This window comes from Eurosta solidaginis, chromosome 5 (genome assembly GCF_040869045.1).
Source record: "Eurosta solidaginis isolate ZX-2024a chromosome 5, ASM4086904v1, whole genome shotgun sequence".
NCBI lineage: Eukaryota > Metazoa > Arthropoda > Insecta > Diptera > Tephritidae > Eurosta > Eurosta solidaginis.
Window position 1 is genome coordinate 198,202,782 of NC_090323.1, and position 27,763 is coordinate 198,230,544.

Consider the following 27,763-nt stretch of genomic DNA (forward strand, 5'->3'; position numbering starts at 1 on the left):
CCTGTAGATGTCCATCAACAAAACAACGTCATTTACGAAATTAATTGCAAAGGAAACCCAAACGAAGAATGCGGCAAAATATATATTGGCACAACAAAGCGTCCCTTAGGTGTTAGACTGGGCGAACATGAAGCGGATATAAGAAAACAAAAGAACAGTACAGCGTTATCACAACATATAATATCAAGTGGACACTCAGCTGACTTTACTAATGCGAAGATTATTGACAGGGAACGGAAAGAAACAACAAGATACACTTTAGAAAGCCTGAGAATCATGGAAAGAAGAGAAAAGACGATTAGCAAGAAAGAAGATACAGACAATATAGCATCTGGTTACATTACGTGTTTAGGAAAATAGTTTTTAGTATTGACGAGATTACCATAGCGTTAAGTTGGTATTGATTTACTGTCCATAAATGTTCAATGTTTTTATGTTTTTGAAAAGTGTTGTATGTTCAAAGACAATAGTCTTAAATAATTTCAAAAGAGCAAAACCCCTCGGCAAAGTGCAATATTGTAAGTTGGTTTTTCATGTATTATTATCTGTTTTTAGTTGATTTTTCATACGGATTTATCAAACTCAATAGATTTTGTATGTAATTTAAAATTTTTGTATTTTGTTGTTTGTAACAGATTTAACAAATAAACACATACCCCTGATGATGCTAAAAAGTTATTAGCGAAACGTTGGGTTAGAAAAGTGGAATAATTTAATTTTATTTCGCACGTAAAAACAAAAACTTAGACCGGAAAAGCCTAATAATATACCTTCAGATTCAACAAGAACTGGTCGGAAATACATAATAACGAAATTTTATCTTTAATCAAAGAGCGAAATAAATTTTATAAATTGAAGATGAAGTACCAGAATAATTTGTATTTCGAAACTCAATTTAGAACTTTGAAAAATTTAACGCGGAATAAATTAAACAGAGCAAGAAAAGAGTTTTATGAAAGCCAGATATAACTAAATATCGAATCTAGTGCTAAAACATGGAGAGTTCTTAATCAGATTATATATGAGCAAAAGAATGCATCGTGTCTGGATATCTCACAAATAGAATACAATGATAAAGTTTTAACGAAACATTCTGAAATAGCCGATACATTTAATAACTATTTTATAAACTTTACAAACACTCCGGAGAACTTTGAGTACTCCCAGAGCCCGAGGCTGAAATACCTCATCCTTTTGATATGAGTCACTGCAATATCGGGGAAGTAAGCCGTGCAATTTGCAGCCTTAACCCAAGGTCGGCCAACGGGCCCGATGGAATTTCAACAAAATTTTTACAGAAATAGAAAGACGTGTTTTCTGGTCCCTTGTCGAATTTTATAAATCAGTGCTTCGAGAGCGGTCAGTATCCAGATGAATTGAAAATCGGGTCTGTATTCCCATTCACAAATCTGGAAGCCATGGGGTTTGCTCAAACTACAGGCCAATAACAAAATTGAGTGCAATCGATAAGGTTTTCGAAAGCATTTTGCTGAACCGTCACAAACATTTTATTAAAATTAACAATATAATAAGCGATAATCAGTTTGGATTTACCGAAAACTCGAGCACATTATTTGCCAGTATCAATTGCACAGAATTTTTATACGAAAACTTGGATAAGAAAAAATATGCTGCAATGCTCTCAATAGATCTCAGCAAAGCGTTTGACTCAGTAAATATCTATATTATGATCCAAAAGCTTAAGGAGTTGGGAGTTAATGGCAGTGCTATTAACCTCTTCGAAAGCTTTTTAACTAATAGAAAACAATTTGTCCAAATCAAAGATACAAAAAGCTCAATTAAAAATGTTAAATCTGGCATTCCACAAGGAAGTTAGCTGCCACATTATTTTTATTATATATAAACAACATATTTAAACTTGACTTGAATGGAATTCCGCAATTCCATGCCGATGACGGGACCTTTTTGTATGCTACTGATAGCCTCGATGACCTCTTGGCTCATATGCAAAGAGATCTTAAATTAATTTCACAATGGTTTCAGCATAATTTATTAAAAATTAATCTATCTAAAACTAACTTTATAATATTCAACATTTATAAAAATATACCCAGTTTGAATGATTTGAAGGGAATTTATCTGGAGGGCAGCTTTATTTCGAGAGTCGACAATTTAAAGTACCTCAGAATTTGGTTTGATGCCAATTTAAACTGGCCACTAAATTTTGATATTTATAGAAATCGAAAACTTATTCCACAAAAACACAAGTGGTTTCTGTACAACGCCTTGGTCATGTCACATATTAATTATTTCAATCCAATTTTGAACACTTGTTCCGAACAGCTAACAAATGAAATACAAAGAATTCAAAATAAAATAATAAAACACATTTTAAATCTGCCGCTAAAGACATCAAGTGAACTGCTATACCAAGACAGGCTTGATGTACGCAAGAACGCCATCCAACCTTAATATTATTTTATAAAATTAAAAATAACTTAATAAAGCATAATTTAGACATTCCAGAAGAATCAACCCCAGAATATACACTAACGCCCCGATTCTAGTGTGGTAACAACATTCTTCACCACGGTAACGAAATCATGCGGCAACTTTTGCACCCTTTTGGTATTCTACCTGCGAAAGTAGCCGGATAATATTTTACCCACAAAAGTGGGTGGTTACATCGAAATAACCACACAACAGCTGTTGTTCAGAAAAGGGCAAAACTGAAAAATAAAGAATTGTAAACGCAAATAAGTAAAGATAATACTAAAAAAGTGTTGCCTCTTGCTATACATATTTGTTTACATTATGTACTTTCACAGAATAAATTACAATATACCAATGTAGAAACTTATCATGCGTAATATGCATATAGACATCGTCCCGTTTATTCGTTAACCTCGTACCTACAAGTGATACATTTTCGATAAAGCGAACACGGTTGCCACACCATGTTTTTATTTGGGACCAAATTCATCGAAAAAAGAACCAAATTTTTGTTTTATTTTATTAGTATAAAATACAAAATTTTAGGATGTTTCTATATAAAATTTGACTAAACATAGTGAAGATTTTCCTTTAATTCAAGCTGAACAAACAAAAATATGGGCATGCAACCAAAAATGATACTATATTTTGACATAGGATTAGTCTATGTCTTCCACCAACCAAACGTGGTGAACCTAGTTTTGGTCACAAAGATCTTGGTTCCAGAATTATCTTGTTGATTGCAATGAAATAAAATGTATGGCGCTGTTAGATTTTAGTAAGAAACGGTTCAAAATTTGCGTTCTAGTGTTGCCGAACTATGTATGTGGAAAACTCAATAAATCATAAATGAAATTAGGCAATTTTGTTAGTGCTATTTTTATAGATGCTTAACTTTTCTCTTAGCGTTTAAACTTAATATCAGAGCCTAGATTCAGTAAGTGTGAGTTTTGATCCCAGGACTCAGGGATTCTGCCAGCACCTACGGGAATAATTTTATACAAAATATTTCTTCCGAAATCAAATCTCTTTTGCATTTGCTTCCTTCTGTCTTCGAGTTAAAATATTTCTTGTGCGAAGATACTTAGTTTTCAATTACCTTGCGTGGCTTAACACCACAATAGTCTTGGAAATCCTTGAACTCATTGAGCTGGGTGAGAAAGATTTAAATATCAAAGTTCCAAACGAGAAGTAATGCGTCGAATTTCTTTGTATAAGTTTTGAAAGTGTTAGGCTCACGACAGAGTGCTCGCTATAAGCTATGCTTAGCGAGAAGAAATTTTTATTTTCATATATTTTACATAGTGTTATATAACTGATCGAAATATCTAGCCGTTATTAATATTATTATAAAACAAGAGTTTTTTTTTTGATTAGTCGGTAATTTTATCAACAATTAACGACAATGTGTTTGCCAACACTTTTCTTTTTAATGCCTGGCATAAATTATATCCTAGGTGAAATGTTATTGTTCCGGTACATTGTACTGACTGAGCAAAGTGTGGCGAATTTTTGGGGCAATATTGTGAATTTTTACCTGAGCGAAAAAGAAAGAAAAGTACCAATCGTGGCTATTGCCTAAAGAGGACCAAAATTTGAGAAAAGTGACCAGCGGACCAAATGGGGTTGGAAGGGACCATCCAAATTAACCAAAGTGGCAACCGTGAAAGCGAAGAAAACTACCATCCAAATTTCTCCACAGACACTGGTGAGTTTCTTGGTAATGACAGCGTTACCACTTGGGCCAGAATCGTGAATAAAAGAACTGGTAACGATATTCGGTTACATAATGTTCTGGGAATTATTTTACCGGTAACGCTCAGAATCGAGGCGTTAGAGTTAGAATAAATATGAAACCACGTATCTTTCGAACGGAAGGATGTGCAAAATCACTAAGACTTTATGGTGTTAAACTTTTCAAAATGCAAGAAATGTGCAATGCTTTAAATTCGAGGTCAAACGGCTACTTCTTAAAAATTTTGATTTTAATATCTAGATGCAAAGTACTTTCTACACTATATTTTTAATTATACTCATATAATATTAAATTATTAAGCTAAATTTTAGTTTTAATTAAATTTTAATTATTATTATTTACTCACCGTTGTCTTTTATTGTAACCTCTCATAACCATTGATAAAAAATATAGTAAAATAGAAATAAGCTATTTTCTCTCGGATAAACTGCGCTTTTTTTGAGAAATCTTGTAATAACTTTAAACTTTGTTGTCAATAAAGAAAAAAAAAATTCTGAAAGAAGCGAAAAATTACATTGACCTCTAGCCTCAAATTTTGTGGGTGCATATTCTATATATGTACATATATCGTCGGAATTTGGGTTTCAATAATCATACTAAAAGTGAATGTAGAGATTTCCGCGAATGTTGCATTGGAAATTGATTTTTAAAACATTTGAAATGCTTAATTCGAGGGCTCCGCGTGGGTTGTTTTAAATTTGTGTTCAAATTTACATACATATGTTAGCAACAGAGATTACTGAGGTGCTGAAATACCATTTGAATTTAATAAAATGTTTAACAAGTAATTGATAGGCATGGTTAATTTACGGTTCCTCCCACTTCCAGTCAAGAAATATCTCATAACCAAGAAAAATAATATACCGAATTGAAATAAAAAGTCACAGAAACTACCCCGCAAGGAGAATCTCTAGTTCAAAATAAGTGCATTTCTACTGCATTCTGAACCACTAATAGTTCGCCATCTACCTCTTTTACATGTTTTCAAATCGCGAATTTAACATGACAATGTCCTAGGCGGTGGAAATTGTCCCCGCTGTTCTAACTTTTCACCAGTTCCTAACTACATACAAATTTCTTTTTGGTACTTTTTCGATAGTTACGTATTGGTGGAATAGTGTCGAGAAAGAGACATGCTCATATGTAGCCGCAGCTTGTTAAAGCTGGTAGCAGTTTTTTAGTCGATTTTACAACTGAAAATCTAGCTATTAACGAACTAATACTTATTTTGCACTCTAGGTCTAGAATTTTGTATCACTAGTTACTGACTTCCCTTGAGGGTAATTAACTAATATCATATGAAGTTAGAATAGGTTCCTCTTGTTTTGGTACAGTTTTGCTTACATTCTTTGGTCATATGCCCCATATATTTCAGCTTCGCGGTCAATTATCTATTTTGATTTTATTTGTGAATCAATTTTGATTATAAATTTTTTTTCCGTACTATAATGTTTTTGAATAATTTTTAGTTGTGAAATTGTTAGTGTAAATTTTTTATCATACACAAGTGTCTGACCTTCATACGGGAGTGCTTTTTCTTGGCACTTTCATAAGAAATTCAAGCATTTTCATATGATTCGAAATTATATGTGAGGGCATATGGGAGTGCAATGAACATTTTTTTTATATTCAAAGCGTGAATTTGAATCTGTGCCTATGATTCAGGGCAAAACAAAAACAAAAGTGCTACAAGTGTATATGAAATTGTCTGAATTTCATATGAAAGTGCAAAGAAAAAGCACCTCATTTGAAGCCAAGGCACTTTGGGTTGATACTCAAATTTACACTAACAAATTGACAACAACAAATATTGTAGCACTGAGAAAAATATTAATTAAAAATTTATTCATTAAGGAAACCATTAAAATTCTTAAAACATTTAAAATGTTATTTTTTTTTTTAATTTAAAAAAAACTGGAGTGTAACTATAATTATACTCAGCTGGGCAGAGCTCACAGAGTATATTAATTTTGCTCGCATAACGCTCCCCGCAACGGCATACACTAATCGAGATAGATATAGACTTCTATATATCAAAATGATCTGGGCAAAAAAAGAAATTCATTTAGCCATGTTCGTCCGTCCGTCTGCCCTTAAACACGATAACTTGAGAACATTTTGAGGTACTTTAATGAAATTTGGTATGTAACTTCCTGGGCACTCATTTCAGATCGCTATTTAAAATGAACGAAATCGGGGTATAACAACGCCCACTTTTTCGATATCGAAAATTTCGAAAAACCGAAAAAGTGCGATACTTCATTACCAAAGACGGATAAAGCAATAAAGCTTGATAGGTGGGTTGACCTTATGACGCAGAACATAAAATTAGTAAAACTTTGGAAAATGGGCGTGGCACCGCCCACTTTTAAAAGAAGGTAATTTAAAAGTTTTGCAAGCTGTAATTTGGCAGCTGCGTATGTAATGTTCGGTTACACCCGAACTTAGCCTTCCCTATTTATTATACATTTCATGAACATGAAATGGTATATTAACTTTGGTCCGATGTTTGTAACGTTGAGAAATATAGAAGATAGACTTACCATTAAGTATACCGAATTTATCAGGGCGACGAACTGAGTTGATATAGCCGTCCGTCCGTCCGTTTGTCTGCTTGAACGCATACTAGTCCCTCAAACTTTGAGATATCTCAATGAAATTTGGCACAAGGATGTATTTTCGTATTATATTAGACATTTGTCGGATCCAGTAGGATCGGACCACTATAAAATATAACTCCCATACAAGCGATCGTTTAGATAAGACGATTTTGGTCATTCCTGCCGCAATTTACAAAGTATAAACGTGGAACTCGGTGATATATATTCTAATATATCATAACAGATATCCTGAAAAAAAAATAACTTTGATCGGAGCAATATATAGTTATATCCCATACAACTGATCGTTCAGATAGAAAGATTTTGGCTATTTCTCCTTTAATTAGAAAGTATTAACGTGAAACTCGGTTAGATATATTTTAATATATCATAGAAGATTTTTTGAAAAAAATCACTTTGATCGGAGCTATATATAGTATATATCCCATAAACCGATCGTTCAGATAAAAATTTTTTTAGCCATTTCTCCCTTAATTTCCAATACAAAAAACTTAAACTTGGTGATATTTATTCTAATATATCATAGAAGATTTCCTGAAAAAATCACATTGATCGCAGGTATATGTATATAATATATACCTATCCCATACAACCGATCGTTCAGATGGAAAGATTTTTGGCCATTTTTCCCTTAGTTTCCAATATAAAAACGTGAAGCTTGGTGATATATATTCTAATATAGCATAAAAGATTTCCTGTAAAAATCATTTCGATCGGAGCTATATATAATATATACCCCATACAACCGATCGTTCAGATAAGGGGGTTTTTTGCCATTTTTATACTCAGTTGAGCAGAGCTCACAGAGTATATTAAGTTTGATTGGATAACGGTTGGTTGTATATATAAAGGAATCGAGATAGATATAGACTTCCATATGTCAAAATAATCAGGATCGAAAAAAAATTTGATTGAGCCATGTCCGTCCGTCCGTCCGTACGTCCGTTAACACGATAACTTGAGTAAGCTTTGAGGTATCTTGATGAAATTTGGTATGTAGGTTCCTGAGCACTCATCTCAGATCGCTATTTAAAATGAACGATATCGGACTATAACCACGCCCACTTTTTCGATATCGAAAATTTCGAAAAACCGAAAAAGTGCGATAATTCATTACAAAAGACAGCTAAAGCGACGAAACTTAGTAGATGAGTTGCACTTATGACGCAGAATAGAACATTAGTAAAATTTTGGACAATGGGCATGGCACCGCCCACTTTTAAAAGAAGGTAATTTAAAATTTTTGCAAGCTGTAATTTGGCAGTCGTTGAAGATATCATGATGAAATTTGGCAGGAACGTTACTACTATTACTATATGTACGCTTAATAAAAATTAGCAAAATCGGAGTAGGACCACGCCCACTTAAAAAAAAAATTTTTTTTAAAGTAAAATTTTAACAAAAAATTTTATATCTTTATAGTATATAAGTAAATTATGTCAACATTCAACCCCAGTAATGATATGGTGCAACAAAATACAAAAGTAAAAGAAAATTTCAAAATGGGCGTAGCTCCGCCCTTTTTCATTTAATTTGTCTAGGATACTTTTAACGCCATAAGTCGAACAAAAATTAACCACTCCTTTTGAAATTTGGTAGGGGCATAGATTTTATGACGTTAACTGTTTTCTGTGAAAATGGGCGAAATCGGTTGAAGCCACGCCCAGTTTTTATACACAGTCGTCCGTCTGTCCTTCCGCATGGCCGTTAACACGATAACTTGAGCAAAAATCGACATATCTTTAATGAACTTAGTTCACGTGCTTACTTGAACTCACTTTATCTTGGTATGAAAAATGAACGAAATCCGACTATGACCACGCCCACTTTTTCGATATCGAAAATTACGAAAAATGAAAAAATGCCACAATTCTATACCAAATACGAAAAAAGGGATGAAACATGGTAAGGTAATTGGATTGTTTTATTGACGCGAAATATAACTTTAGAAAAAACTTTATAAAATGGTTGTGACACCTACCATATTAAGTAGAAGAAAATGAAAAAGTTCTGCAGGGCGAAATAAAAAACCCTTAAAATCTTGGCAGGTATTACATATATAAATAAATTAGCGGTATCCAACAGATGATGTTCTGGGTCACCCTGGCCCACCTTTATGGAGATATCTCGAAAAGGCATCCACCTATAGAACTAAGCCCCACGCCCTTTTAAAATACTCATTAAAACCTTTCATTTGATACCCATATCGTACAAACATATTCTGAAGTCACCTCTGGTCCACCTCTATGGCGATATCTCGAAAAGGCGTCCACCTATAGAACTAAGCCCCACGCCCTTTTAAAATAGTCATTAACGCCTTTCATTTGATACCCATATCGTACAAACATATTCAGAAGTCACCCCTGGTCCACCTCTATGGCGATATCTCGAAAAGGCGAACACCTATAGAACGAAGGCCCACTCCCTTTTAAAATGACTCATTAACACCTTTCGTTTGATGACCATATTGTACAAACAAATTCTAGGGTCACCCCTGGTCCACCTTTATGGCAATATCTCGAAACGGCGTCCACCTATGGAAATAAGGATTACTCCCTTTTAAAATACTCATTAACACCTTTCATTTGATACCCATATCGTACAAACGCATTCTAGAGTCAACCCTGATCCACCTTTAAGGCTATATCCCTAAATGGCGTCCACCTATAGAACTATGGCCCACTCCCTCATAAAACACTCCTTAATGCCTTTCATTCGATACACATTCCAGGGTTTCCCTCGGTTCATTTTCCTACATGGTTATTTTCCCTAATGTTGTCACCATAGCTCTCAAATGAGTATGTAATGTTCGGTTACAGCCGAACTTAACCTTCCTTACTTGTTTATTTTATATTTATCTTAAAAATCGTTTAGGTATGTACATTTGTTCACTATATATTTCTTATCTTATACATCCGATTATTTGAAGATTACGAACGGGATAAGATTATTGTTCAGTCCCATTCATGAAAGGTATGAATTGTTCGGCACGGCCGAAGACGGTCCCGTCCTTACTTGTTTTTATATGTATTTGCACTTTAATATACAAATTTTTGAACATCCCTGATTATACGTAAAACTTTTTGTGATTATTTGGCATAAATGAGTTACAGAAATACAAACAAAATCCACAAACCAGAAAGTTTGGAGTTACAAAAATCGTTCAAGCGGTGGTCAAACTGGACTCCATCACCTGCGGCAATAAATAGATTCCCTGAAGGTGTTAGCGCTTACGATTGGCTAAATTGACGAAAGTGTGCTCCTTTCTATCCAAATGTTACCAACGCGCATTATTTTTCTTTTTCCCTCCATTATATAGCGGATTCTGGTGAAGGACAAACTACGATTGGAGCAAGCTGGAACAGTCTATTTTTTTTGAAATGAGAAAATACTAGCCAGGTACCACTTATATAACCAAACATGGAATAATATTCAGTAGAGGAATGATAGTATGAAAAGATACACTGCGAAAGTGATATGGTTGAGACAGGGGGAGAATTCTTATTCTGTGAAAGGATGAAGTGAAAAAAAGGCTGAATAGTTTAAGGATCATATTAAATTACAGAAGTTATCGCAGATTGATGACGAGGCGACCGCTTTGGGTTTCTACAAAGTTCAAAGTCCCAAATCATTGACTCTAATCTAGTCGGAGATTGCAGACTAATAAAACCCCATGCTTGAACGGCACGTCCGAGTTCGCCGTTTTTTTTTAAGCTTATCCATACGCTCCTCGCTTATGAATGGACAAAGGAGAGCCTGTCCGCTGAACATAGAGAGCTCCATACGTTCCACAATATTCACTTCTGACATAACAAACAGCAGCAATTGTATGTAATGCTTGAGATTCGCTAAAGCTACCTATTTAGTTTTTTTAGGGTCGCATACGATACAAAGACTTTCTTTCCATGAACGTGGTTAAGCTCATGTCATACTCTACGGTCCCATCGATTTTCCATCCTTTGAACGTAGGCTATGTTGAATTCGCTTACAAATTACTACTAGTCATTGGAGGAATGAAGTGGGGTGTGGCCACTACTGACTTACTTCCTCATTAAGCTCTGGCAAGGTGCCACTGATGTGAGTGGTATTGGACTGCCGGGTTAGGTGCGGCTTTAGGAAAATTTTATGTACTTTTTTATTTATATTGATAAAGCATCGAAAAGGGAAAAGGAGGCGCGTTTAGTGCATTCAGGTTTGGTTAGGTTGATGAACGTATGCTCGTTCTCTGCCAAGTGCTAGCAATCTGAGCTGGTAGTTCTGCTGTAGTAAGACCGGCGAGATCGCAACAATCTTGGACAGGGTGTATTAGCGTGGGTATTTGCAGACTTCGTAACTTCGGAGGTGAACCTCTAGAAAACGGGAATTTGGTGGCCTATTCAAACAGAGCACTTTAATGAAGTGCAGAGTACTTTTTTTGCTGAGGTAGTTATAACAGAACACAATTTCTCTACAACGATCTTTGCTTGAGTCGCTGTTTGACGCCCGGCTCTACTAAACATCGTTCCTAGCACCGAGCCTCGAAAATGAACCCACCTTATGAGCGCTCGTGTTACAATGGCGTGTCTCTATTAAATTAATCTGTTTCAACTGCACTCATCTTTTATTCAGTGAACGAACTGAAAGGTGGGCGGGTGCTAGTGAAATAACGGGAATTGAAATCAATAAGGAACTTAATTTGGTCAAATCGAGAGTATTATCTTAAAGAATATGCTGCACATGAGAGCTCTCAGAAATGCAATCCAGGGCTACCACGGTTAGAGGATTTAATATCTACTCTGATAACTAAGCGGCTATCAAGGCCTTGAGTGCCTAACCTCGTTTGCGATTGCATCGAACTATTTTATGATTAAGATTATCAGAGTCCTGAGCCATAGTGATATCCCGGGCAACTGTCAAGCGGATCTCTTAGGTCGCATCGGTAAAAAAAAACCGGATGAAGATGGCAGTACGGATTTCGGGATTCCGCTGGCCAGCTGTGGTTTGCTCCTGCATAGATGGGCCTAGGGTGACCTCAGAAAGAGTTGGGCCGACACGAGCTCTTGCAGGGTAGCAAGATATTTCTTGCAGAAAGGGGATGGCAGGCGTTTTACCGAAATAAATGGATTCACTAAGGCTTATCTATCAATGGCCTTTGGCGACAGGGGACTGTCCAATGGGAATCCATGCAGGACGTATCAATATACTGTAGACCCCATTCTGCTGTAGCTGTATGGAGAATGATGCGGTGGAATCATCGAATCACTTTATTCTTGATTGCTCATATTCTGCCAGAACTAGGTGAAAGTACTTCGATCGCGACTCACTTGGAAATCCGGAGGATTTATCCAATGTTGAGATCGGTCGCATTCGAAACTATATAGTTGCTATGCAACGATTCTCTAAATAGATAGAGCTCCGTCACCGAAATTTTATTGCATGTGGTATCAAAACGGGCCTTGATGTTGTCCAAGTGAGCTTTCCCTATCAGGGCAGCTACCACCTAACCTAACCTAACATAAGAGCTGTCAGTGATCCTCCTACATGCCGCCCTTACCCTGGCTATGTTGGTCAGTATCGCGTATACGGCTCGTAAGCTCCAGAAGGAACGCTATGAGTTTTTACAACGGGTTTGACAAATTTCCGTCTTTTCTCTGGAAATGTGTGGCTATTTCACAATTTTTAATTCAGATAAAATGTTACGTATACGCACAGTACCCATCTTTATAGCTGGTATGAAAATATTTACGTATAATTGGTTTTTAATAAAACAACGTGCTTATTATACCTTTCATGAAAACGAAATGGTATATTAAGTTTGTCGCGAATCTCAAAATTGTAAGTCCAAGTACCAATAACTATACCTAAATAATCAATACAAAGAGCTGAGTTGATTTAGCCATGTCCGTCTGGCTGTTTGTATGCAAATTAGTCCCTCAATTTTTGCGATATCTTGATGAAATTTGGTGAGCGGGTATATTTGGGGTTACAATACAAATCCTTACAGACAACCGCTTTGCTACCCTCCCTATCCCGACTGATGCTCGCCAAGGGGAGCGTGCCTTCCGCAAGGTCATTGAATCCGCCTCGGCTCGCTTCATTCCCGCCGGTAGAATTCCCCAAATTCAGCCTCACTTTCCAGCGGAGGCCGCAAATTTAGCGAGAGAACGTGACCTTATAAGATAGCTCGATCCCAGCGACCCCCACATAAGGGATATATACCAACGCATCAGATTGCTTGTTGATGAACACAAGCGGGTGAAATGCAAGGAGCACCTAAGCGGTTGTAACTTCTCTGCCGGTGTAGGTAAGATTTGGTCCACCGTAAAGTTCCTATCGAATCCGCTTAGAACAATCACACCATCGCCTTTGGCGATAAAGTGTTGTTGGATGCGAAAAGATGCCCGAGCGCTTTCTGCCGACAATATATAATGCATTCTACGGTTGATAAAGATAGACGGAGGGCCAACAGACACGCACATAAACATAAATTCAGCGCGTGTCCAATTACCATCACCGCCAAAGCGGCTCAGGATGCCATCGGTCATGCTAAACCATCCAAAGTAGTGGGCTTAGAGGGCATAGCCATACCGATGCTTAAAAGCCTAGGGAAAGAGGGTTTCAAATATTTAGCACATGTCTTCAACCTGTCTCTTGCCACCTTTATCATTCCCGAAAAATGGAAAATGGCCAAGGTGGTCCCGCTACTAAAGCCTGGGAAACCAGCTAGCATAGGAGAATCATATCGCCCGTTATCTCTCCTATCGCCAGTAGCCAAGACGATTGAACTATTTTGCTCCCCTACTTCAAAGCAAATTTGCAGCTAGCCTGTCATCAGCATGGCTTCAGAAAACTCCATAGCACCACCACCGCGCTAAATGCCATTAGCACCCAGATAAATTGCGGTTGTTTAAATCAAAACCCTCACCATAGAACAGTACTCGTTGCGCTAGACCTATTAAAAGCTTTTGGTACAGTCAACCATTGCACGTTACTGCAAGACTTGGAAGGGTCTACCCTTCCCCGAAAATTATCTGGGTGGTCGGCAGGCATCTGTGCAATTTAGAAACGAAACATCAAAACCAAGAATAATTAAACAAGGGTGGTGTCCTATTCCCACTTTTGTTTAACTTCTACTCTCAGAACCGGCCCGAGCTCTCTTCTTATGTCCACAGAAAACCATCTACATAATGAGGCGAGAATACTCTCCATCAGAAGAGAATAGAGATGCTAACGAAACAGTTCAGAAACATAGCCAAAAGCTGGGCATCCCAACAGGCATCTGATTGATGTGCCAACACCGCCCAGGGGCTTAATGAGTCATTTCCGTAAGCATTATCAGGAAATACGGCATCTGAGAAATCAGTCGTATGAAGTCAAAAAACACAAGCAGGTCCTCAGTGAACTCCACAAACAGGCGTCGGACCTTTATGCCAGGAATTGCCCGGTGAATCCTGTACTCAAAGTACAGTACCGAAAACTTGCGGAAGAGGAACGCACACTCCCCAGGGAAACGCGAGTCACTATAGCTCAACTTCGATCTGGATACTGTAATAGGTTAAACTCTTACCAGAATCAACCCCGATATACAAAATGTATGCCTTGCTTGCAATGTGTCCCCACATGACACCAACCATCTCTTTAATTGTAATGTGGAACCAACGCCTCTAACACACCTCTCATTATGGTCCACCCCTGTTGAAACAGACAGTTTCCTTGGACTCCCATCAGAGGATAATGATGACAATTTGTGACCGCTCGCACCTATTGGATGGGGCGAAGCACTACTACGACAACAACAACAGCGGGTTTATTTATATGTCCGATTAGATATTTGTCGGAACCGGCCGGATCGGACCACTATAGCATATATCCCACATGCAACCGATTTTTCAGAAAATAAACTTTTCGCAATTTCTACACCATTTGAATAGCTAGAAGCTTCAAATTTCACCAAATACTTACGGTTGCGTTATATGTTGTTAAGATATGTGATTCATGGTCAAACCTGTGCAGACCACAAAAAACGTGAAACTTACCATCCTCACAAAAAGTATCTACTTATTTTTTATTTTTATAATTTTTTTTTTATATTTATCTTAAAAATCGCTTAGGTATGTACATCTGTTCACTAAATATTTCATATCTTTTACAGTTGATTATTTGGATATTACGAATGGGATAAGATTATTGTTCAGCCCCATTGATGAAAGGTATGAAGTCCCGTCCTTACTTGTTTTATTTATTTATTTATTTCAATTAGTCAATGGACTTAAATCCTTACAGACTATGATACAAACTAGAAATAAGAGATAATTATTTGAAAAATAATATATTGTACTTAGAAAGTAGATTTTTAAATATTTAACAGTTTCGCTTTTGGAGCAGAAAAGTCTAGAGGTACAACAGTACTTATATAGTTAAACTCACGGAGAGCACGAGCAATGGGAGCATTACTGGAATAGTTGGTTTTAACATTGTCACAATAGAATGGATAAAAACTGCGAAGACACCTCCGAGGAATATTAAATCGAATCCTATCCAATAAATATGGACAGTCAACGGACCCATTAATAATATCATACGTAAATGGCAAGCAGAGTACTGATCTGCGATTTTCTAAAGACTTAAGGCTTAAAAGCAGAAGTCGCGCAGAGTATGCGGGTGTAAGATCAGAGTTTCAAGGGCGGAGGGCATATTTGAGAACAATTTTTTGTATTCTTTCAATTCTGGCAATAGCAGTTTGACTACTTGGTCTCCAAATAAAAATGCCATATTCCAGATGAGACCTAACAAAAGATGTGTAAAGTAGCTTAAACGTGTAGGGATCAGAGAATTTGGCAGCATTGTGCCTCACAAAGTCAAGCATAGAATATGATTTAGAGCTTATGAAATTTATGTGCTTACGAAAAGAAAACTTATTTTCAAAGACAACACCAAGGTCCTTAATCTTATTAACACATTGAAGCTCACAATTAGAAATACTATAATTTGTAGTTAGAAGATTAATTGACTTCGAGTAGGTCATTTGAAAGCATTTGGACGGATTCAAAGAGATACGAGAGTTCACGCACCATTGGTGCAACTTATTAATGTCATTCTGCAACATTAAGGCATCATCTGGCGTCTTAATGGCAGAAAATAGCTTTAAGTCATCGGCATATAGCAAACACTACGCGAATGAAAAGCAACTACTTACGTCATTAATAAATAAGATAAATAAAAGTGGACCTAATATACTTCCTTGGGGAACCCCAGAAGTGGCTACAAATGGACTAGATGAATGTACATCTATGGAAACAACACACTGTCTGTTACTTAAATAAGACTCTATCCATACAAGAAACGAAGAGTGGTTAGGGGATCAGAATATACCCGCGGTAGGTATGCCTGTCGTAAGAGGCGACTAAAATACCAGATTCAAAGGGCTGTGTAGCGCAACCTTTTAGGTTGCCAGCGCAATATATAGCTTCTCCAAACCCAATTGTCAACCTCACCTATCCGCGGCGAATCCTGTTTCACTAACAGAGGAGGCTCTGGCGACCCCAAGCTCCTCATGGAACTTGGGGGTAGGGAGGGAGGGAATGGCCTGAAGGTTTAATGTGGCCACATAAATCGTTCCCGAGATGGTCGGGCTAGCACCTTAATGGTGCTATGGTACCGGAGCGTACCGGATTTGTATCCGGCAAAGGACCATCACATCGATAACACTCCCCAAAGCCTTCGGGGAGCAACCTTATCGCTACAACAACAACAATAACAACAGTGAAAACCAAGGCAGCCAAATTTTTTAATTAAAACACTATGATGGATTTTGTCAAAAGCTTTTGAAAATTCAGTATAAATGCAATCAATCTGAAAACCTGCAGAAAAAGATTCAACATTATATTCGCTAAAAATAGCAAGATTAGAAACTGTTGATCTACCAGCGACAAAGCCATGCTGGAAGAGAGATATCAAAGACTTAACCGCAAAACTCAACTTGGCACTAACAGCATGCTCAAAAATTTTGGAAATGGTCGAAAGCTTTGAAATAGGTCTGCAATTACGCACATCCTTTTTGTTACCACTTTTAAAGACGGGGGTAATAGAGGTGAGCTTCCACTCGTTAGTAAACGTACCGGACGATAGAGATTTACTAAAAATTATTCTTAAAAGAAAAACTTGAGTCGGCAGTTTTTAACCGGACTGAAGAAAACCCATTAACGTGTGTTTGAGACGAGAATAGCATTACGAATATCATTAGAAGAGAGACAGAGGGCACCAAAGTTTAGAGCAGTGTTAAGATTCGTAGAGGCATCAAACGATAGAAAAATATCGTCGGCAGAAAAGTTTGATTTAAAAAAACTTCGCAAATATGTTGGCTGTATCACATGATGTTCGCGCTGAGTGGCCATCAAGGAAGACTCCAGACGGTATACTGGAGCAACCTTTTTTGGACTTGATATAGCTCCAAAATGTTTTCGGATTCAATTTAATATTAGACTCGATTGTATGAATATAGTTGGTATACAGAAGCTTATCCAAATTATTAAATTTCTTCAAATATTGCTTGTATTTAGTGAAGAACAAATGGTTCTTCGTATGTTTAAACTTACGCAGATATTTATTTCTGAAATTCTTCAATTCTTTCAACTTTTTCGTATACCACGGAAGTTTGTAAAGCCTCATTCTTCTCATAGGAATTTTATGCAGGCATTGATTTAATAGAATAGATTTGAAAGTTAGGAAACTATTAGAAGTATCCAGTCCCTCAAGTACCACTTCCCAGTCTATTTCAGATAAAAAACCATTAAAACTGGGAAAATCAAACGAATTAAAGTTAAAAGTAAATCTGCTTTCAGAAGTATCCTGTGCATAACTATAAAAACTAAAATTAATAACCAAGTGTTTTTGTTTTATCGCCCTATTTATAAATGATTCAAGGTTCGATTCGAGCTCAAGGCCAGAACAAGGATAGAACAAAAACAATTGTTAATAGGCCATGAGCACGTGGGAATGTCAAACAAAGTAATTGACAATAAACAAAAAAAAAAAAAAAAATAGCATTATCAGTGATTTGCACCAGATGGCGCAACACTGAATAAATATAGTTGGTAAAAGGAATAGAAGTAGCAAATTTGCCAGTCAAACAAACCACCGCTGTATAGCTAAATAGTTAGCGCAGTGTGTCTAAATCGTACTGATGATGAAGGCTTAGCACCCTTCGAAATGGATCTATCTGCGAAGCTATGGCAGGTTGTCTGAAAAATTTTCTACTTACTATTCCAAAAACAAAATACAATTTTTCAAATTAGAAAAATTAAAAAATAACAATAATTATCATTAGAAAAAAATTATTGTTCTGGCCTTGACCTCGAACCGAAACTTGAATCATTAATAACCAAGGGTAGGTGATACCTGTCCTTATGAGTGATTGGATTTGTACATTCACTGATTTCACAATTTATATTGTCACTAATAAATATGAGATCGAGTAACCTATTTATAGTATTGTAACCAATTTACTGTAAATCCTCTTATTTGCAACCTTCTGCTAAGTTCGAATCACTAAACTGTTGAATAAATAACTCCAATATTTAGTAATGCAAAATGACCTTTATTAAAGTACTTCACAATAAATAACTCTTCTGGAAGAGAAGCTCGGCCTTAGATCTCTTCGGAGGTTATCGCGCCTTACATTTTTTTTTTTTTTTTTTTTAATAAATAACTCTACTATTGCTCGACAGATAGCGTGCTTAATTCAAACTGACTCTCGCGCCTCTACTATTGGTGCTTTTATACTCTGTGATTTCCTCGTTGCATCTTCTAGGCGCTTCCAGAATTTACTTAGTTACTGCCATATAATTATAACTACAGATGCAGGTGTATAGCTTCTCATATGCGCGTTTATTTGTGAGCGACACCTCCACAATTACAATTGCATACTTTTGGGAGCATCTCAGATAAGATATCTGCATGTGTTTGTGCGTTGCTCTCCGCTTCTTAGTGTTGCTAATATTCGTAACAGTATGACCACATTTGTTGATTTGCAATAAATTAAGACTAAGTAAATTATCAACGAAATATATGAAATATATAATAATACAAAATACATTTTGTGATTAGAAAATAAAATAAAATCTTCCCAAATTAAAGTGATCTATTTTCACTCTTACTTATAAGATATCCGCATTGCGTACGAATTCCATTTGCATGTAAACACAATTTGTTATCATGTACAATTCTTTAAGATTTTCCTTTACTAAGTACTTTTGAAACTTCGTGTAATTTGCATGCTTTTATCACAAAATCACACCCAAAACATTTTCATTGCTAATCTTGTAATTTCCTTAAGACATTTTGCATTGTCTGTCAAGTTTCATAGGTATTGTTGTTGCACATTCACTTTTCATATGTACTACAATCTCGCTTTCTATTTGGTGCTACTAGCACATGTAGTTTGTTGTTAGCATTATTATTGCAATATTACACGTAGCTGAGCAAGTACACAAATCAACTGCAGTTGGCAGCAATGCTGACAGAAATTACTCGCATGTATTCATAAGACAACAAAAACAAACAACAAACGAGAGACAACTGAAGCATATGATCATATTGAACAACGTAGTAGACAAGTCACTGAATGTCAAAGTGTTATTACCACTTGTGGTATTTTACTAGCCAAAGAAGCTTACTATTATTCTCAACTATAAATTACTTGTGTAGAAGATATGTATGTATAGTATAAGTAAGAGTACCCTGCAGGAAAATCGACGAGTTGATGTCTACATAACCACTTCTAGTCACTACACTGCGGCATAAAGTGGGAAGAATGTACGAGGTAGAGTTGATATGAGCGAAATCAGACAGCAAGGAAAGCAAAGGAAAGGAAAAGGGAGGAAAGGAATGGAGAGGAAAGATAGAAAAGAAAAGGGAAGGAAAGATTATCGAAGTGTTAATAATTTTCTATCGATACGAAAAACTAAAGATGAGTTATCAAATTTTTATCGACAAGTTATCGGTTTGCTATCCATTTATCATCGAAATGTTATCGAAAAGTTGTAGATTTGTTACTGGGGTACTACCAATTATCAACTTGAATTCGTGGGGTTTACCACACTCTCTCTCTCTCTCATTGGCTATTTACAGCAATTGTAAAGCCTATTCTCCACAATAGAGTCTTTGTTTGGTAAACAGCCACACAAAAGAGAACCTAGCTCAAAAAATAAGAAGGGGTATGTAGGCTCTCAGTGCTTAGCACCACGGGAGCCCTGAAAACAACACATTCTACCCTGGGCATCTTGAGCGCAGACTGTACCACCATGGTAGTATAGCGGCATCATTTCCAGGCCGAACAGACTTCATGATTCCGTATTTACGCTTTGAAGAGGCTCTTAGAGCCACAATAGAGGTGGGTTGTTGGCGCAAAGGTGAGCAAAGGCGGACGAAGCGATACACGTGTGCACAGTTGGTTCCAAAGTAGTGGAAAGAGTAGGGCCTGCGTTACATTTTGCTAATCCAGAAATAAACAGATCCAAAAAACTTCGAGATCAATGTTGCTTTTTTCAAGCGGAAGTAGTAGCCGTAACCAAAACAGTAGAAACACTGGAAGAAAACAGCTTAAACTGCAACCTCGTCTACTTTTATATTACCAGCCAAGCAGGAATTAAGCAATAATCTCGCATAGCACAGCATCTCAACGTGTGTTAGGGTGTAAGCATTACCTGGAAAGAATCGGAGCAGGAAGAAGCGCAAATCTCTATTGGGTTCCATGGCATATGGGAAAAGGTGGGAATGCAAAAGCAGATGAACTAGCTAGAAAAGCACATCCCTCGAACTGTAGATATCCCAATAAGACTGGGCGAGATTAGAGAAGGCGAGTGATGCACATGTTTGACCAAGCAAAAAAAAAAAAGAAAGGCGCGTGGCTGCAAAGTGTAACTCCTCTCATTAAAAAGAGACGACTGTAGACTCATGACTGGTATTCTGAGTGCACACTGCTCTCTAGCGTCACATGCTTTTAAATTAGGTTTGCTCAGTTGTAGCAGATAAATGAGGTGTGGGTTGGAGGAGTAAACCATCAAGCACCAAGTGGCATACGTCCTAGAAAGCTTCTAGTATTTTCCAAGAGGACGGAGTTATTTTATAATATAGGTTTTTGATAGGGTTTTTCGGTTTGGTCGTTAAACAAAGTTTTGGTAGTAGTAGTTCCATTCACTCTATGTGAGGTCCTCTTGGACCGGGAGGTTCAACCTAACCTATAAATTTGAAATTAAAAAGTTGTCGCTGTAAAAAAAATTACGATTTCTTATCTAAAAGCTAACGATTTATCATTGAAGAGTTATCGATATTTGTAATCGAGAAGTTATAGATTTGTTATGAAAATTTGTTTGTTATTTATTTCTTTTTATCGACTGTTTATCGAAAACTTAATCGAAGCTTTTAACATAAATATCTGAATCAGAGATTAAGAAGCAACAGTGGCACATGATCGACCAAGCAAGAAAGACTTCCAAATTTTACGAACTTAGTTATTCTTAACACAGAAAAGAAAGGACTGAGGGTTCTCGATGCGTATTCTGACAAGATACTGCCTGCTGGCGTCACATGTTTTAGTTTAAGTCTCGCCACTGACAGCAGATGTAGGAAGTGCGGTTTGCAGGAGGAAGCGATGGAGCACGCACACTGCTCATTTCCTGCGCTCGGCAGGCTGAGACCTGAGAGGTCTGAGGTTTAGGATAGGGGTTTTCACTTTTTATCGTTGAGCAAACTTCTGGTACAACTATGAATCCATTCAGTATATGTGAGGTCCTAATAGACAGCGCAGTTTAACCTAACCTATTCATTTCGAAATAATAAGACCCTCAAGCCAGAGGCAAATAGTTTCTGTAAGTGCTTCTTACTTCTTTTCTTTACCGGTGGGCTACTGCAGGGTATACACGTATATTCATATCGTTATATATGCCTATAAATACAAATACAAATATTATGATGAACATGAATGCAGCGCCCAATGTAGATATGCAATATACATAAAGGAGTTTATGTGAGGGTTTTGCTTTCATAGAATTGGGGCAAATTGTAGCACAGTGGCTTAGAATTCACTTGCCGACCATTTCAGCTTGACTGACAAGACGCAAATTGGAGCAAAGCTATATTCATATATACATACAGACTCGAATCTATGTATGCACAAATATTAAGTTCAAGTGTTAGTTAGTGCTTAAAGAGGTCTTTCTGTTCAGTTGTCTGTGCCAGAATGACTTCCAGTTTGTTTGTTTTCTTACAACTGTCATGTCAACATTAAATTACGATTTATATTGGATTTGAAATGTTTTGGCAGTAAACGTTAGCTTTTGTCAATACTATCAAGTTGGCCAAAACCCGCTATACCAGCACAATGAAATACGGGTAAACTACTGACTGGTCATTTGGTTTCATATTTGAGATAATTTTAGTTATATGATGAAACATTTTGTGGTTTGCGTTATGGTGGTTTATGTGTTGGTCTGGTGATGTGCAATGGCAGGTTCGCCAATGTATTGGAAGTTTAAATGGACACATAAAAGATCATTTGTGATATGTAATTTTGTAGACCTTGTTTTAGCTTACAAAGATAGAATGATGGATGAGACTCAATATAGATTTTGATTAGCTTGCGGTTATTCGAAGGCCTCCAAGTTGAAGTACCTGCGCCTTGAAAGTACAAAAGGACTCCTGCATCTAGCTGCCACAAAAGGTATTTGCCCAAAATGTAGAGGTGCAGTGCACGATGCCAGTGTAGGAAAAATTAAATGGGTCGGAAGCATTTCTCACATAACCGTTTCGTTTCGCGCCCATTGGAACGTTATTGTGAACACCATACTACTAAAACCAGAACGGACTGAATGGCAAGTCAAACCCGATGCCGTTGAAAAAACTCTAGCAGCAACCGAAAAACCTTCGCAATATACCTAGAACATGATAAAACAAGTCACCTTCATTTCAAAGCCTGGTAGTGGGTCTCACGTTTCTCCCCAAAATCGTTGGATCGCTTAATTGACCAATGCATTCGGATCAAGCTTTCTCGGGTGTTAATATAGACATTGCAGCATGCCTATTGCAAGCCAAGGTTATTAATACTCTAGGAAAATTCGGGGTAATTCTCTAGACATTGACGGTGCTTTTTTTTATCGCAACGGAGTGGGGTGGGATTATCTCTCATCTACAATTGGTTGTGGCCACAGGCTGCCAAGTGCTTATCTGCGCAAATGATTTGGAGATCCTTGTCTGGAATAAATTTCTTGAAATCTTGCTGAATGTTCTACAGTATTTTCTAGATGCAGGGAATGGGTAGACCAGTTCATATGGGTAAAACATTTAGGAATCATTTTGGGCAATCAGCAAGCGCTGTAGCCTCTAGGGGTTTGCACTGGATTTCTGAGATTTTATTGAAGACGATAATCCTCTATGGTGTGCTGGTCTAGTGGAATGTACGATGAATATTCCTGGCTGGGGTTGTGCGTGGATTGAGCTTTGTGATATGGGATATAGGCTTTCTGATGTTGGATACTACGCAATATTAACTTTATTTGGTTGCGTAGCCGGAGTCTTACGTAGTCCAAGTCAGCTAGTACCAACGGAAGAGATATGACTTCGTACTCCATCGTAACTAAACATGGCATTCATCCTTTTGAATGCTAATTATTTGAAAACGGCCTTAAAGTAAATCCTGTATGAAATACTTAAATAGTAATAATAGAAAAGGGATGGCTCCAAATTGAGCGGTAATGTAGGCAGTGGTACCTAGTCAGACGATCTTCCGCCATTCCTCATCATGACCAACCATTGCAACGTTTATCAGCTGAAATTAGTAGGCATAAAAGATGCCGCAAAATGGCAAAAATGTAGGAATGCTACTTACGTGTTAATTAACTCTGATAATCCGGCCTACGCGCAGACCGAGCTCCATTCAAAAAAGGTTTTTAATGAGAAAGCTAATACCAGAAAATAACGGAAAACGACAAGTGAAATGCCCAAATAGGACTTAACCTACATTAATAAGAATCGTTCTAGGTACCTATATTGTCTATAGTGTCTTTCCATAGATATACTCTTGGGATATTAACAGACACGTATAGAATATCTAGAAAGGCATATCATCGAGTGCTTAGTGGTTGGTTTTACTTCATCAGATTTCACAATTCATTATCCCGAACATGTAACCTATCGAAGCTTAGTGTCTTCCCATATAAGAAGAACTGGCACTGACTGGCCTAGCGCTTGCTAAGCTGTTTAGAAGCACTACTGTATTTTTTGAGGACACTGAGCACGGTCAGTGAACATACTTTAATCCACTCTGTCCTCAGCAAGAAATCCAATTTGATCCATTGTCATAAACAAGCAACAGACATAGAGATCAACTTATCTTAAAGATAGATATGGGGGATATGTCACTTCCGTTATAAAGATTAAGCTTATATGATTGGAATAGGTAAAAAATCAAACCGGCTCTAAAACGTACCCTCTTTGATACTAATTTTTGGAAGTCTGCAGAGAAGAGATCTTCATGACGACTCATTGTGGCATGGTTCGACTGATGCTGCAGTGAGAAAAGTTAGTAGGCCGAAGTAATAATGCAGCAGGGTCCAACAGACATAAAAGACTTTAAAATAATCGTTCAATGAGCTCATTAATTATCCTTCCGGCAAACTTTGTGTCATGTGCTTTAGGGATTTGATAGCAGTCTCAAAGTCCTCACACCTTATCCTAACAAAGGTGGTTAAGTTGCACAAAAAATGTTATGTCGTCTCAAACTAAACAAGTTAGGGAGACTAGTAAAACCGCCGCGCTCTCATCTTCGTCATGGTGTGACCACTGGGTAAAGGTCAGGAAAAACGATTACAAAAGCAAAAACAGTCAAAATGCATAGAGCATGCTCCATCGTCTGTACCTTCTTAAGACATGGAGGGTAATAAAGCGATGAGACTATTTAACACCTACATGGCTGTTTCGCACCTTTTCCCAACGATTGAGGTGAAAATTCTCCTTTGTCTCCTCCTTTTAGGGTCTCAAGGCAGAAGTGTGTTTAGACGCACAAAAGATATTCCGCTCTTATCCTCCTCAAGGTAGTAACAGTAGGAAAGCCAAGACCTAAAAATAGACAAAAAATCTCTTACCTGGTCGAAAGCAGTCAAAATGCATACAACGTACTCCATCGTCTTCTCCTCAAGACATTGAGGAAATTACAAATACACCGATAATGCTCCTACGTCTCATCCTTCTTTAGCCAGGAAGGACAGTGAAGAGACCAAAGTATCTACCTCTTAATTATTCGACAGTGTACAGGGATTATTCGGGCCTCTTAAGATCCTTAAGCTGAGTAGAACGAGTCTTTAATTTTTCGAAGACATGCTTAGTACTATTTTAGATGTTTGTTATGTTTATGTTTGTTAGGGTGCTCCTTACAAAAACTAAATAAAAGATTTTGCCAGTACCACCTCTTCAGCCGGCAGTACCAATCCAAAAATATCATATATAAATTTTGGTCCTAATTGGAACGGGTTCAGGAGTGTTAAAGCGGGATTCAAGCTTTCATTACTATATTAAGACCAAATGTTTGCGTGGATTTTTAAGCCTAGGTATTACCGTCTGAAGGAGTGGGATTGGAAAAAATCGTTTGCTTGATCTCACCTCAATATTTATATTCTTAAAACATTTTCAAAAAATCTTACCGTTTTGCGCTACCCAAAAAGTCCACAGTCAAATTCTTTGCCGACGATGTAAACCACGTAGCCGAGTGCAGCTCCAATTGCGCCTTATAACAATCATATTTGATATACTGCGTACAATACAAAGAGTGTGAGATCAATTCCTGTAGCATATCGGGCGAGAATTCGCGATAGCGAATATTAAAACTAAAATCATTATCACTTGAGGAGCGAACATCCACCTGACTTGGCAAATTGTGCTCCACAATTGTTTTTGTAGCATTTTCCAAACTTTGAAAATCACATTTCACATGCGCCGGCGGGAAGACGCCATTACCATCAATATCAATCAAATAGACATCTGATTTTGTATAGCCCAGCAACGCCAGCTCTTCGCAAGTCTTACGATATTTGGTAAAATGACAATTCTTGCCAATATAGCCGGTGTGCTTGCAATCGCAGGTGACACGATCATCCTTCACGAAACATTTACCGCCATGCTCACAGGTATTTGGGCGTTTACAAGGATCAATGTAATTGCAATTATCCAACGCAACCTCACCAACGACACGTTCCGTTTTCACGACATGACGTGGTTCGATCAAATGACCATTTATTTCAATATCGCGTATGCAACCCACTAAACCAGATGCGGCCGATTTAAGACTACTGCCAATAATTAATTTATCACCAATATTAAAAGTCAAACCAAACATTTGGCTTTGTCTTAAATGATAGTCAACAGTGAATGTAATTTCGCCCGCCTTGTAATCCAACTCCACAGAATGCCAGGAGGTGGCTCTATTGATTTTAATAGCTGTAGCGTGTGTAAGATTGCTAGCCAAATCGGGCACTAGATCAAAACTCAGCTTGTCCGAAGAGAGGCGTATCTATTGTTGTTGTTGTTGTTGTTGGATGGTGTGCAAAGCATAAATGTTTGGTGGTTGTTGTGTATGGTCAGTTTGTGGTGGCATTCGGTGGCATGTGGTGTTTTCCAATTTGGTGTATTTCAATTTCCGCAATTTAAGTTGTACAATTGTAGGCGGTGCAAGCGCGCGGTAGGGGTTTTGGTTTACAGGATATTTAGTTTGGCGTTTCCGTTGCCATTATCATCGTTTTGTTGAATTTCCGCGTGAACGGATGTTTAACAGGGTGTGGTGTATGTTTGTGACGGTCACGGTAGATTGGTGTGGCAAATGTTTTAATTTTTTTGTATTTGAAAATAGAAAATAATGAAATAAAAGAGAAAATTATATTAGTTTTTCGTTTCGTTATTTTATGCTGCACAAATTTAAATTAAAATACAGGAAGCAGTAAATAAATGAAAATAAAACAATTTATTTTATTCTATAAGTATGCAATTCCGCTCAAAACCGTTGAGAGGCTGATAGATGTGTACATAAAATCCAACGTGGATGAAAAGCTGCTCTCCACAACACAGCATGCGTACACCAAAGGCAAGTCGGTAGACACCGCATTGCATAGGGTGGTAATAAGCATAGAGAAATCCCTGGAATATAAGGAGTATGCTCTAGGAGTCTTCTTGGACATTGCCGGGGCTTTCAATAATGTTGCAAAATGGGCGATTATGGATGGTCTTAATTACATTAAAGTACATCCTGCCTTAATCAGATGGATCAGCTGCATGTTAAATTGCAGAAAGATTACATCACAATGGGGATTGTACGAGGCCACGAAATAAGTGGACAGGGGCACGCCGGAGGGAGAGGTGCTGGTCATCAACCAACTGCTCAGGCAATTCGATGAGGGACCTGTAAAACTTACAGCTTACGCAGATGACGTTGAAATTGTCATAAGGGGAAAGTGCCTTCCAACGATTAGTTCTTTGATGGATCGGGCGCTTCGGGATATTCATACCTGGGCATCTAATGTCGGGTTGAAAGTCAATGCGGAGAAGACGGATATGGTCTTGTTTACAAAGAGGTACAAGGTCCTAAATTGGACCAGGCCTAAGTTAGGAGGGGTGACCTTACAGGTGAAACCTTGCACAAAATATCTAGGAATCATCCTAGACAGTAAGCTGTCATGGAAGCTCAACGTGGAGGAGAGGGTCAAGAAGGCCTCAACGGCACTCTATGCATGTAAAAGAATGCTGGGGTGTACGCGGGGCCTATCGCCCTCTCTTTCTCATTGGGTTTTTACAGCGATTCTAAGCCCTACTCTATACTATGGAGTTATTGTTTGGTGGAAAGCCACACAAAAAACAACACACCTCAAAAAATTAGAGGGGGTATGCAGACTATCGATGCTTAGCATTACGGGAA

General features: G+C 37.5%; 1 protein-coding gene across 4 annotated transcripts in view; it reads right to left on the reverse strand.

Annotated features, from left to right (window-relative positions):
- The window catches only part of axo (axotactin), a 296,029-nt gene that overhangs the window by 123,305 nt on the left and 144,961 nt on the right, over positions 1-27,763 (reverse strand). For all 4 annotated transcript variants that reach the window (XM_067787399.1, XM_067787402.1, XM_067787400.1 and 1 more), the window contains exon 9: positions 25,503-26,368. In XM_067787399.1, the coding sequence (XP_067643500.1) occupies positions 25,503-26,368 (866 nt within the window). The remainder of the gene's footprint in view (positions 1-25,502; positions 26,369-27,763) is intronic.